At 54.3% G+C, this 13,259-nt stretch overlaps 1 protein-coding gene across 1 annotated transcript in view; it reads left to right on the top strand.

Annotated features, from left to right (window-relative positions):
• Nucleotides 1–1,430: 1,430 nt before the first annotated feature.
• Nucleotides 1,431–13,259, top strand: part of LOC120042619 (dnaJ homolog subfamily C member 25-like) — a 25,651-nt gene continuing 13,822 nt past the window's right edge. The window contains exons 1-3 of the mRNA XM_038987438.1: nt 1,431–1,764; nt 11,070–11,222; nt 11,632–12,102. Of these exons, the coding sequence (XP_038843366.1) occupies nt 1,468–1,764; nt 11,070–11,222; nt 11,632–12,102 (921 nt within the window). The 5' untranslated portion in view covers nt 1,431–1,467. The remainder of the gene's footprint in view (nt 1,765–11,069; nt 11,223–11,631; nt 12,103–13,259) is intronic.

Raw genomic sequence — 13,259 nt, forward strand, 5'->3', positions numbered from 1 at the left:
CCTAAGCACTCCCAAAGTGCCTTCTCCTTCCCCCCTGGGAACAAATGAAACAGAACAATCCAAACAATTTCAATAATCAAAACACTGCGTCCTATTGACACACAAAAGACATAACCAATCAACCAATACAGGTCACACTAATCATCTCCCTCTGAGAACAACCAATACAGTATATCACCCTCAGCCTCCTCTCTCAGCAATGATCTCCCAGTTATCATCTCTTCTTCCTGAACAGAACTGGCTTTTATATAGCTTCAGGAGTCTAATTGGATACAGCTGCATCTTGACGAGGGGGCGGGGTCAGCTCTCTAATCATCCATTAGCCATTGAGTCGACCAATCAGCTGGTTGGGGAGTTCAGGAATTTCTCCTGAAACACACACTCAAATACAAATCACAACACAGAAACTGGGGAACGTAACAGTTCCTCAAGACAATGCTAGACCTCATGTGGCTGGAGTGTGTCAGCAGTTCCTGCAAGAGGAAGGCATTGATGCTATGGACTGGCCCGCCCGTTCCCCAGACCTGAATCCAATTGAGCACATCTGGGACATCATGTCTCGCTCCATCCACCAATGCCACGTTGCACCACAGACTGTCCAGGAGTTGGCGGATGCTTTAGTCCAGGTCTGGGAGGAGATCCCTCAGGAGACCATCCGCCACCTCATCAGGAGCATGCCCAGGCGTTGTAGGGAGGTCATACAGGCACGTGGAGGCCACACACACTACTGAGCCTCATTCTGACTTGTTTTAAGGACATTACATCAAAGTTGGATCAGCCTGTAGTGTGGTTTCCACTTTAATTTTGAGTGTGACTCCAAATCCAGACCTCCATGGGTTGATAAATTTGATTTCCATTGATAATTTTTGTGTGATTTTGTCGTCAGCACATTCAACTATGTAAAGAAAAAAGTATTTAATAAGAATAGTTGATTCATTCAGATCTAGGATGTGTTATTTTAGTGTTCCCTTTATTTTTTTGAGCAGTGTATATTGTAGTGAAACAGCAGGGGGCAGGTTTCGTACCCTCGACCTTCTAGCCCGAAGTCCGGCGCGCTATCGACTGTGCCGCAAAAGCATGCTCGTGCGGCAGTCGATTTCAGCGCTTATAAATCCAGGGTCGTTACAATATATATTCATAAGCGCAACGTGACTGCAAGACACAGGTCGGAATGTCTGACTGAAATACGGGAGAAATCGACTTTTCTTTTTCGGTGTTTGAATGTGTTTATAAAATGCGGGACATGATTGTTTGGTTGCGGGACAAAGAGCCAAAGTGTGGGACTGTCCTGCACAATCCGGGAAATGAGGTCACCCTATAGGTTAGATGGCGGTGCAATTAACCCCCCCCTTTTTTTTTGTGAACAAATTTGCAATGTACGTTCCATACTGTGAAAGGCAGCAATACGCAACAACGCGTCTAGTCTGCCGGAAAGCAACACGAAGAAGAACTTGTGACGATAGTGAAATGGCTGCGCCCATGGAGAATGGGCGACACTTTGGTCAATGGATAGGCATTTTGTTATTTTTGGGGGGTTTCATACCCTCTGCCACGGCGCTTATCGAGGGACTTTATTGTGGCACCGAGATTTGCTACGATGTACTCGGAGTACCGAGAGAAGCGGTCAAATCCGACATAGGTCGTGCATACAGACAGCTAGCCAGAAAGTATCACCCTGATAGATTCTCAAGTCTTGCAGGCGAGACACGTGAAAGTGCTCATCAACATTTTTTGCTCATTGTAACTGCATATGAAACTCTGAAGGTAAGTGTCGAAACCCCACAGATGATTCGTACCAAAGACCTACCTCCATGTCTTCAGCTCTCTGGCCAAGCTGGGGGTGCCGTCGCTTCTTGCCGACGTCAATTTATGTTGTAATGCCAATGTGGCACTTTTCTCTAACCTCTGAATCAAAGACCCGCAGTCGTTTTGGCTTATAGTGTACCAATACTGTCAATTACTATTTACTCAATAGATTTGAAGAGACTCACAGTAAAGTGATCAGTGTATAGTCCCTTTTCACGTAGCTACCGTAGTAGTATCCTGAGAAAGGTAGAGTAGGTATGTCCATCCTGTTTCTTAAAGTAGGGGTGCTGATCTAGGATCAGGGCCCCCATGGCTATATTCTCTTGTTTGTTGTAATCTAAAAGGCAAAACTGATCCTAAGTAAGCACTCCTACTCTGAGATGCTTGATATATGCATACAGCTGTAAATCATTCTGATAAGGGGCAGGTAGGCTAGTGGTTAGAGTGTAGAGGTGGCAGGTAACCTAGTGGTTAGAGTGTAGAGGTGGCAGGTAGCCTAGTGGTTAGAGTGTAGAGGTGGCAGGTAGCCTAGTGGTTAGAGTGTAGAGGCGGCAGGTAACCTAATGGTTAGAGTGTAGGGGCGGCAGGTAGCCTAGTGGTTAGAGTGTAGGGGAGGCAGGTAGGCTAGTGATTAGAGTGTAGAGGCGACAGGTAGCCTAGTGGTTAGAGTGTAGGGGCGGCAGGTAGCCTAGTGGTTAGAGTGTAGAGGCGGCAGGTAACCTAATGGTTAGAGTGTAGAGGCGGCAGGTAACCTAATGGTTAGAGTGTAGAGGCGGCAGGTAACCTAATGGTTAGAGTGTAGAGGCGGCAGGTAACCTAATGGTTAGAGTGTAGAGGCGGCAGGTAACCTAATGGTTAGAGTGTAGAGGCGGCAGGTAACCTAATGGTTAGAGTGTAGGGGCGGCAGGTAGCCTAGTGGTTAGAGTGTAGGGGCGGCAGGTAGCCTAGTGGTTAGAGTGTAGAGGTGACAGGTAGTCTAGTAATGGTTAGAGTGTAGAGGCGGCAGGTAACCTAGTGGTTAGAGTGTAGAGGTGGCAGGTAGTCTAGTGGTTAGAGTGTAGGGGCGGCAGGTAACCTAATGGTTAGAGTGTAGAGGCGGCAGGTAACCTAATGGTTAGAGTGTAGAGGCGGCAGGTAACCTAATGGTTAGAGTGTAGGGGCGGCAGGTAACCTAATGGTTAGAGTGTAGGGGCGGCAGGTAGCCTAGTGGTTAGAGTGTAGGGGCGGCAGGTAGTCTAGTGGTTAGAGTGTAGAGGCGGCAGGTAGTCTAGTAATGGTTAGAGTGTAGAGGCGGCAGGTAGTCTAGTAATGGTTAGAGTGTAGAGGCGGCAGGTAGTCTAGTAATGGTTAGAGTGTAGAGGCGGCAGGTAGCCTAGTGGTTAGAGTGTAGGGGCGGCAGGTAGTCTAGTGGTTAGAGTGTAGAGGCGGCAGGTAGTCTAGTGGTTAGAGTGTAGAGGTGGCAGGTAGTCTAGTGGTTAGAGTGTAGAGGTGGCAGGTAGCCTAGTGGTTAGAGTGTAGAGGTGGCAGGTAGCCTAGTGGTTAGAGTGTAGAGGTGGCAGGTAGCCTAGTGGTTAGAGTGTAGAGGTGGCAGGTAGCCTAGTGGTTAGAGTGTAGAGGTGGCAGGTAGCCTAGTGGTTAGAGTGTAGAGGTGGCAGGTAGCCTAGTGGTTAGAGTGTAGAGGCGGCAGGTAGCCTAGTGGTTAGAGTGTAGAGGCGGCAGGTAACCTAATGGTTAGAGTGTAGAGGCGGCAGGTAACCTAATGGTTAGAGTGTAGAGGCGGCAGGTAACCTAATGGTTAGAGTGTGGAGGCGGCAGGTAACCTAATGGTTAGAGTGTGGAGGCGGCAGGTAACCTAATGGTTAGAGTGTAGAGGCGGCAGGTAACCTAATGGTTAGAGTGTAGAGGCGGCAGGTAACCTAATGGTTAGAGTGTAGAGGCGGCAGGTAACCTAATGGTTAGAGTGTAGAGGCGGCAGGTAACCTAATGGTTAGAGTGTAGAGGCGGCAGGTAACCTAATGGTTAGAGTGTAGAGGCGGCAGGTAACCTAATGGTTAGAGTGTAGAGGCGGCAGGTAACCTAATGGTTAGAGTGTAGAGGCGGCAGGTAACCTAGTGGTTAGAGTGTAGAGGCGGCAGGTAACCTAGTGGTTAGAGTGTAGAGGCGGCAGGTAGCCTAGTGGTTAGAGTGTAGAGGCGGCAGGTAGCCTAGTGGTTAGAGTGTAGAGGCGGCAGGTAGCCTAGTGGTTAGAGTGTAGAGGCGGCAGGTAGCCTAGTGGTTAGAGTGTAGAGGCGGCAGGTAGCCTAGTGGTTAGAGCGTAGAGGCGGCAGGTAGCCTAGTGGTTAGAGCGTAGAGGCGGCAGGTAGCCTAGTGGTTAGAGCGTAGAGGCGGCAGGTAGCCTAGTGGTTAGAGCGTAGAGGCGGCAGGTAGCCTAGTGGTTAGAGCGTAGAGGCGGCAGGTAGCCTAGTGGTTAGAGCGTAGAGGCGGCAGGTAGCCTAGTGGTTAGAGCGTAGAGGCGGCAGGTAGCCTAGTGGTTAGAGCGTAGAGGCGGCAGGTAGCCTAGTGGTTAGAGCGTAGAGGCGGCAGGTAGCCTAGTGGTTAGAGCGTGGAGGCGGCAGGTAGCCTAGTGGTTAGAGCGTGGAGGCGGCAGGTAGCCTAGTGGTTAGAGCGTGGAGGCGGCAGGTCAGGTAGCCTAGTGGTTAGAGCGTGGAGGCGGCAGGTAGCCTAGTGGTTAGAGCGTGGAGGCGGCAGGTAGCCTAGTGGTTAGAGCGTGGAGGCGGCAGGTAGCCTAGTGGTTAGAGCGTGGAGGCGGCAGGTAGCCTAGTGGTTAGAGCGTGGAGGCGGCAGGTAGCCTAGTGGTTAGAGCGTGGAGGCGGCAGGTAGCCTAGTGGTTAGAGCGTGGAGGCGGCAGGTAGCCTAGTGGTTAGAGCGTGGAGGCGGCAGGTAGCCTAGTGGTTAGAGCGTGGAGGCGGCAGGTAGCCTAGTGGTTAGAGCGTGGAGGCGGCAGGTAGCCTAGTGGTTAGAGCGTGGAGGCGGCAGGTAGCCTAGTGGTTAGAGCGTGGAGGCGGCAGGTAGCCTAGTGGTTAGAGCGTGGAGGCGGCAGGTAGCCTAGTGGTTAGAGCGTGGAGGCGGCAGGTAGCCTAGTGGTTAGAGCGTGGAGGCGGCAGGTAGCCTAGTGGTTAGAGCGTGGAGGCGGCAGGTAGCCTAGTGGTTAGAGCGTGGAGGCGGCAGGTAGCCTAGTGGTTAGAGCGTGGAGGCGGCAGGTAGCCTAGTGGTTAGAGCGTGGAGGCGGCAGGTAGCCTAGTGGTTAGAGCGTGGAGGCGGCAGGTAGCCTAGTGGTTAGAGCGTGGAGGCGGCAGGTAGCCTAGTGGTTAGAGCGTGGAGGCGGCAGGTAGCCTAGTGGTTAGAGCGTGGAGGCGGCAGGTAGCCTAGTGGTTAGAGCGTGGAGGCGGCAGGTAGCCTAGTGGTTAGAGCGTGGAGGCGGCAGGTAGCCTAGTGGTTAGAGCGTGGAGGCGGCAGGTAGCCTAGTGGTTAGAGCGTGGAGGCGGCAGGTAGCCTAGTGGTTAGAGCGTGGAGGCGGCAGGTAGCCTAGTGGTTAGAGCGTGGAGGCGGCAGGTAGCCTAGTGGTTAGAGCGTGGAGGCGGCAGGTAGCCTAGTGGTTAGAGCGTGGAGGCGGCAGGTAGCCTAGTGGTTAGAGCGTGGAGGCGGCAGGTAGCCTAGTGGTTAGAGCGTGGAGGCGGCAGGTAGCCTAGTGGTTAGAGCGTGGAGGCGGCAGGTAGCCTAGTGGTTAGAGCGTGGAGGCGGCAGGTAGCCTAGTGGTTAGAGCGTGGAGGCGGCAGGTAGCCTAGTGGTTAGAGCGTGGAGGCGGCAGGTAGCCTAGTGGTTAGAGCGTGGAGGCGGCAGGTAGCCTAGTGGTTAGAGCGTGGAGGCGGCAGGTAGCCTAGTGGTTAGAGCGTGGAGGCGGCAGGTAGCCTAGTGGTTAGAGCGTGGAGGCGGCAGGTAGCCTAGTGGTTAGAGCGTGGAGGCGGCAGGTAGCCTAGTGGTTAGAGCGTGGGGGCGGCAGGTAGCCTAGTGGTTAGAGCGTGGGGGCGGCAGGTAGCCTAGTGGTTAGACCGTGGGGGCGGCAGGTAGCCTAGTGGTTAGACCGTTGGGGGCGGCAGGTAGCCTAGTGGTTAGACCGTTGGGGGCGGCAGGTAGCCTAGTGGTTAGACCGTTGGGGGCGGCAGGTAGCCTAGTGGTTTAGACCGTTGGGGGCGGCAGGTAGCCTAGTGGTTAGACCGTTGGGGGCGGCAGGTAGCCTAGTGGTTAGACCGTTGGGGGCGGCAGGTAGCCTAGTGGTTAGAGCGTAGGGGCGGCAGGTAGCCTAGTGGTTAGAGCGTAGGGGCGGCAGGTAGCCTAGTGGTTAGAGCGTAGGGGCGGCAGGTAGCCTAGTGGTTAGAGCGTAGGGGCGGCAGGTAGCCTAGTGGTTAGAGCGTAGGGGCGGCAGGTAGCCTAGTGGTTAGAGCGTAGGGGCGGCAGGTAGCCTAGTGGTTAGAGCGTAGGGGCGGCAGGTAGCCTAGTGGTTAGAGCGTAGGGGCGGCAGGTAGCCTAGTGGTTAGAGCGTAGGGGCGGCAGGTAGCCTAGTGGTTAGAGCGTAGGGGCGGCAGGTAGCCTAGTGGTTAGAGCGTAGGGGCGGCAGGTAGCCTAGTGGTTAGAGCGTAGGGGCGGCAGGTAGCCTAGTGGTTAGAGCGTAGGGGCGGCAGGTAGCCTAGTGGTTAGAGCGTAGGGGCGGCAGGTAGCCTAGTGGTTAGAGCGTAGGGGCGGCAGGTAGCCTAGTGGTTAGAGCGTAGGGGCGGCAGGTAGCCTAGTGGTTAGAGCGTAGGGGCGGCAGGTAGCCTAGTGGTTAGAGCGTAGGGGCGGCAGGTAGCCTAGTGGTTAGAGCGTAGGGGCGGCAGGTAGCCTAGTGGTTAGAGCGTAGGGGCGGCAGGTAGCCTAGTGGTTAGAGCGTAGGGGCGGCAGGTAGCCTAGTGGTTAGAGCGTAGGGGCGGCAGGTAGCCTAGTGGTTAGAGCGTAGGGGCGGCAGGTAGCCTAGTGGTTAGAGCGTAGGGGCGGCAGGTAGCCTAGTGGTTAGAGCGTAGGGGCGACAGGTAGCCTAGTGGTTAGAGCGTAGGGGCGACAGGTAGCCTAGTGGTTAGAGCGTAGGGGCGGCAGGTAGCCTAGTGGTTAGAGCGGAGGGGCGGCAGGTAGCCTAGTGGTTAGAGCGGAGGGGCGGCAGGTAGTCTAGTGGTTAGAGCGGAGGGGTGGCAGGTGGCAGGTAGTCTAGTGGTTAGAGTGGAGGGGTGGCAGGTAGCCTAGTGGTTAGAGCGGAGGGGCGGCAGGTAGTCTAGTGGTTAGAGCGGAGGGGTGGCAGGTGGCAGGTAGTCTAGTGGTTAGAGCGGAGGGGCGGCAGGTAGCCTAGTGGTTAGAGCGGAGGGGCGGCAGGTAGTCTAGTGGTTAGAGCGGAGGGGTGGCAGGTGGCAGGTAGTCTAGTGGTTAGAGTGGAGGGGTGGCAGGTAGCCTAGTGGTTAGAGCGGAGGGGCGGCAGGTAGTCTAGTGGTTAGAGCGGAGGGGTGGCAGGTGGCAGGTAGTCTAGTGGTTAGAGTGGAGGGGTGGCAGGTAGTCTAGTGGTTAGAGCGGAGGGGCGGCAGGTAGTCTAGTGGTTAGAGCGGAGGGGCGGCAGGTAGTCTAGTGGTTAGAGCGTAGGGGCGACAGGTAGCCTAGTGGTTAGAGCGTAGGGGCGACAGGTAGCCTAGTGGTTAGAGCGTAGAGGCGGCAGGTAGCCTAGTGGTTAGAGCGGAGGGGCGGCAGGTAGTCTAGTGGTTAGAGCGGAGGGGTGGCAGGTGGCAGGTAGTCTAGTGGTTAGAGTGGAGGGGTGGCAGGTAGTCTAGTGGTTAGAGTGGAGGGGTGGCAGGTAGTCTAGTGGTTAGAGTGGAGGGGTGGCAGGTAGTCTAGTGGTTAGAATGGAGGGGTGGCAGGTAGTCTAGTGGTTAGAGCGTAGAGGCGGCAGGTAGCCTAGTGGTTAGAGCGTAGAGGCGGCAGGTAGCCTAGTGGTTAGAGCGTAGAGGCGACAGGTAGCCTAGTGGTTAGAGCGTAGAGGCGACAGGTAGCCTAGTGGTTAGAGCGTAGAGGCGACAGGTAGCCTAGTGGTTAGAGCGTAGAGGCGACAGGTAGCCTAGTGGTTAGAGCGTAGAGGCGACAGGTAGCCTAGTGGTTAGAGCGTAGAGGCGACAGGTAGCCTAGTGGTTAGAGCGTAGAGGCGACAGGTAGCCTAGTGGTTAGAGCGTAGAGGCGACAGGTAGCCTAGTGGTTAGAGCGTAGAGGCGGCAGGTAGCCTAGTGGTTAGAGCGTAGAGGTGGCAGGTAGCCTAGTGGTTAGAGCGGAGGGGTGGCAGGTAGTCTAGTGGTTAGAGTGGAGGGGTGGCAGGTGGCAGGTAGTCTAGTGGTTAGAGTGTAGAGGTGGCAGGTAGTCTAGTGGTTAGAGTGTAGGGGTGGCAGGTAGTCTAGTGGTTAGAGTGTAGGGGTGGCAGGTAGTCTAGTGGTTAGAGTGTAGGGGTGGCAGGTAGTCTAGTGGTTAGAGCGTAGAGGTGGCAGGTAGTCTAGTGGTTAGAGTGTAGAGGTGGCAGGTGGCAGGTAGTCTAGTGGTTAGAGTGTAGAGGTGGCAGGAAGCCTAGTGGTTAGAGTGGAGGGGTGGCAGGTAGTCTAGTGGTTAGAGTGGAGGGGTGGCAGGTAGCCTAGTGGTTAGAGTGGAGGGGTGGCAGGTAGTCTAGTGGTTAGAGTGGAGGGGTGGCAGGTAGTCTAGTGGTTAGAACGTAGAGGTGGCAGGTAGCCTAGTGGTTAGAGCGTAGAGGCGGCAGGTAGCCTAGTGGTTAGAGCGGAGGGGCGGCAGGTAGCCTAGTGGTTAGAGCGGAGGGGTGACAGGTAGCCTAGTGGTTAGAGCGGAGGGGTGGCAGGTAGTCTAGTGGTTAGAGTGGTGGGGTGGCAGGTAGTCTAGTGGTTAGAGTGGAGGGGTGGCAGGTAGCCTAGTGGTTAGAGTGGAGGGGTGGCAGGTAGTCTAGTGGTTAGAGTGGAGGGGTGGCAGGTAGCCTAGTGGTTAGAGTGGAGGGGTGGCAGGTAGCCTAGTGGTTAGAGCGGAGGGGTGGCAGGTGGCAGGTAGTCTAGTGGTTAGAGTGGAGGGGTGGCAGGTAGTCTAGTGGTTAGAGTGGAGGGGTGGCAGGTAGTCTAGTGGTTAGAGTGGAGGGGTGGCAGGTAGTCTAGTGGTTAGAGCGGAGGGGTGGCAGGTAGTCTAGTGGTTAGAGCGTAGAGGCGGCAGGTAGCCTAGTGGTTAGAGCGTAGAGGCGGCAGGTAGCCTAGTGGTTAGAGCGTAGAGGCGGCAGGTAGCCTAGTGGTTAGAGCGTAGAGGCGACAGGTAGCCTAGTGGTTAGAGCGTAGAGGCGACAGGTAGCCTAGTGGTTAGAGCGTAGAGGCGACAGGTAGCCTAGTGGTTAGAGCGTAGAGGCGACAGGTAGCCTAGTGGTTAGAGCGTAGAGGCGACAGGTAGCCTAGTGGTTAGAGCGTAGAGGCGACAGGTAGCCTAGTGGTTAGAGCGTAGAGGCGACAGGTAGCCTAGTGGTTAGAGCGTAGAGGCGACAGGTAGCCTAGTGGTTAGAGCGTAGAGGCGACAGGTAGCCTAGTGGTTAGAGCGTAGAGGCGACAGGTAGCCTAGTGGTTAGAGCGTAGAGGCGACAGGTAGCCTGGTGGTTAGAGCGGAGAGGCGGCAGGTAGCCTGGTGGTTAGAGCGGAGAGGCGGCAGGTAGCCTGGTGGTTAGAGCGGAGAGGCGGCAGGTAGCCTGGTGGTTAGAGCGGAGAGGCGGCAGGTAGCCTAGTGGTTAGAGCGTAGAGGTGGCAGGTAGAATGGTGGTTAGAGTGTAGAGGTGGCAGGTAGAATGGTGGTTAGAGTGTAGAGGTGGCAGGTGGCAGGTAGTCTAGTGGTTAGAGTGTAGAGGTGGCAGGTAGTCTAGTGGTTAGAGTGGAGGGGTGGCAGGTAGTCTAGTGGTTAGAGTGGAGGGGTGGCAGGTAGTCTAGTGGTTAGAGCGTAGAGGTGGCAGGTAGCCTAGTGGTTAGAGCGTAGAGGTGGCAGGTAGCCTAGTGGTTAGAGCGGAGGGGTGGCAGGTAGTCTAGTGGTTAGAGTGGAGGGGTGGCAGGTGGCAGGTAGTCTAGTGGTTAGAGTGTAGAGGTGGCAGGTAGTCTAGTGGTTAGAGTGGAGGGGTGGCAGGTAGTCTAGTGGTTAGAGTGGAGGGGTGGCGGGTAGTCTAGTGGTTAGAGCGTAGAGGTGGCAGGTAGCCTAGTGGTTAGAGCGTAGAGGTGGCAGGTAGCCTAGTGGTTAGAGCGGAGGGGTGGCAGGTAGCCTAGTGGTTAGAGTGTAGGGGTGGCAGGTGGCAGGTAGTCTAGTGGTTAGAGTGTAGAGGTGGCAGGTAGTCTAGTGGTTAGAGTGTAGGGGTGGCAGGTAGTCTAGTGGTTAGAGTGTAGGGGCGGCAGGTAGTCTAGTGGTTAGAGTGTAGGGGCGGCAGGTAGTCTAGTGGTTAGAGTGTAGGGGTGACAGGTAGTCTAGTGGTTAGAGCGTAGAGGAGGCAGGTAGACTAGTGGTTAGAGTGTAGGGGCGGCAGGTAGTCTAGTGGTTAGAGTGTAGGGGCGGCAGGTAGTCTAGTGGTTAGAGTGGAGGGGTGACAGGTAGCCTAGTGGTTAGAGCGGAGGGGTGGCAGGTAGTCTAGTGGTTAGAGTGGTGGGGTGGCAGGTAGTCTAGTGGTTAGAGTGGAGGGGTGGCAGGTAGTCTAGTGGTTAGAGTGGAGGGGTGGCAGGTAGTCTAGTGGTTAGAGTGGAGGGGTGGCAGGTAGCCTAGTGGTTAGAGTGGAGGGGCGGCGGGTAGCCTAGTGGTTAGAGTGGAGGTGCGGCGGGTAGCCTAGTGGTTAGAGTGGAGGGCCAGTAACTGAAAGGTGCTGGATCGAATCCCTGAGCTGACAAGGTTTAAATATAACAAACTAAATCTGTCGTTCTGCCCCTGAACAAGGCAGTTAATCCACTGTTCCCTGGTAGGCTGTCATTGTAAATACGAATTTGTTCTTAACTGACTTGCCTTGTTAAATAAAGGTAAAATATATATATATTTAAATAATCTTCTTGTAACTTGTCTTGTTACTAGGCCTATTATCTAGTGGTCGTAATAGTTTTGTTATAGGAAGGTGAAGATAAGACCCATTTCCTCCTGTGTTTCAGGATGAGGACTCCCGTAGAGACTATGACTATATGCTGGACCACCCTGAAGAGTACTACAGCCACTACTACACCTACTACAGGAGACGCCTGGCACCTAAAGTGGACGTACGGATTGTCATTCTGGTGACCGTGGTTACTATATCAATCTTTCAGGTACAGTCGTATCTTCACATACTCTCTCAAAAGTCTCTTGGCTAAATGCAATATTTATTTCGATGGAAACTGTTTCCACACTCAAAACCAAAGAGTCCCATGTGGCAACCTATTTCATGTCCATAGAGCTCTGGTCAAAATAAGTGCACTAAATAGGGAATAGGGCCCTGGTCTAAAGTAGTGCATTACATAGGGAATAGGGCTCTGGTCAAAAGAAGTGCACTAAATAGGGAATAGGGCTCTGGTCAAAAGTAGTGCACTATATAGGGAATAGGGTTCCATAGGGCTCTGGTCTAAAGTAGTGCACTATATAGGGAATAGTGTTCCATAGGGCTCTGGTCTAAAGTAGTGCACTATATAGGGAATAGGGTTCCATTTGGGAAACATCCTAACAGGTTTCTTCCTTCAGTACTACAGTTGGTGGGCCAGCTACACTGAAGCCATCACCTACCTATCAACGGTCCCCAAGTACCGTATCCAGGCGACAGAGATAGCCAAGCAGCTGGGTCTCCTGAACAAGACAAAAGAGAAGGGCAAGAACCGACGGTCCAAAGATGAGATCCGGGAACAGGAGGAAGAAATCATCCGTGACATCATCAAGAACAAGATCGACATCAAGGGAGGCTACCAGAAGCCTAAAATCTTGGACATCCTGCTCTGTAAGATTGTCCTGTTCCCTTACTGCCTGTGTGCCTATGTGGTCTGGTACTGTAAGTGGATCTACAGGTTCACCATCTGCAGAGAGGAGTACGGAGACGAGGAGAAGCTGTACGTCATCAGGAAGAACATGAAGATGTCTCAGTCTCAGTTTGACAGTCTGGAGGAGGAGCAGAGGGACACCTTACTGGAGAGGCAGCTCTGGATCAAAGACAACTATGAGGTCTGTAGTAACAAATGTAGTAGAGGTAGCAGTAGTGGTGGGGGGGTGGAGAAGTTGTTGTATTGTAGTAGTAGTAGTAGTGGGGGGGGGGGGTGGAAGAAGTTGTTGTATTGTAGTAGTAGTAGTAGTAGTAGTAGTGGGGGGGGGGGGTGAAGAAGTTGTATTGTAGTAGTAGTAGTAGTAGTAGTAGTGGTGGGGGGGGTGGAAGAAGTTGTTGTATTGTAGTAGTAGTGGTAGTGGTGGTGGGGGGGGTGGAAGAAGTTGTTGTATTGTAGTAGTAGTAGTGGGGGGGGGTGGAAGAAGTTGTATTGTAGTAGAGTAGTAGTGTGGGGGGGGGGTGAAGAAGTTGTATTGTAGTTAGTAGTAGTAGTGGGTGGGGGGGGTGGAAGAAGTTGTTGTATTGTAGTAGTAGTAGTGGGGGGGGGGGGTGGAAGAAGTTGTTGTATTGTAGTAGTAGTAGTGGTGGGGGGGTGGAAGAAGTTGTTGTATTGTAGTAGTAGTGGTGGTGGGGGGGTGGAGAAGTTGTTGTATTGTAGTAGTAGTTGTAGTGTGGTGTGGTGGGGGGGGGGAAAGAAGTTGTTGTATTGTAGTGGTAGTGGTGGTTGTGGTGGGGGGGGGGGGGGGGGGGGGGGGGGGGGGGGAGAAGTTGTTGTATTGTAGTAGTAGTGGTAGTAGTGGTGGTGGGGGGGTGGAAGAAGTTGTTGTATTGTAGTAGTAGTGGTGGTGGGGGGGTGGAAGAAGTTGTTGTATGTAGTGGTAGTGGTGGTGGGGGGGGTGGAAGAAGTTGTTGTATTGTAGTAGTAGTAGTAGTAGTGGTGGTGGTGGGGGGGGGGGGGGGGGAGAAGTTGTTGTATTGTAGTAGTAGTAGTAGTGGTAGTGGTGGTGGGGGGGGGGGGTGGGGGGGGGGGGGGGGGGGGGGGGGTGGAGAAGTTGTTGTATGTAGTAGTAGTAGTAGTAGTGGTGGTTGTGGTGGGGGGGGGGGGTGGAAGAGTTGTTGTATTGTATGTAGTAGTATGTGTAGTGTGGTGGGGGGGGGGGGGGGGGGGGGGGGGGGGGGTGAGAAGTTGTTGTATTGTAGTAGTAGTAGTAGTGTATGGGGTTGGGGGGGGGGGGGGGGGGGGGGGGGGGGGGGGGGGGGGGGGGGGGGATGGAGGGGA

The sequence above is a fragment of the Salvelinus namaycush genome, unplaced genomic scaffold (genome assembly GCF_016432855.1).
Source record: "Salvelinus namaycush isolate Seneca unplaced genomic scaffold, SaNama_1.0 Scaffold73, whole genome shotgun sequence".
In the NCBI taxonomy this organism is placed as follows: Eukaryota; Metazoa; Chordata; class Actinopteri; order Salmoniformes; family Salmonidae; genus Salvelinus; species Salvelinus namaycush.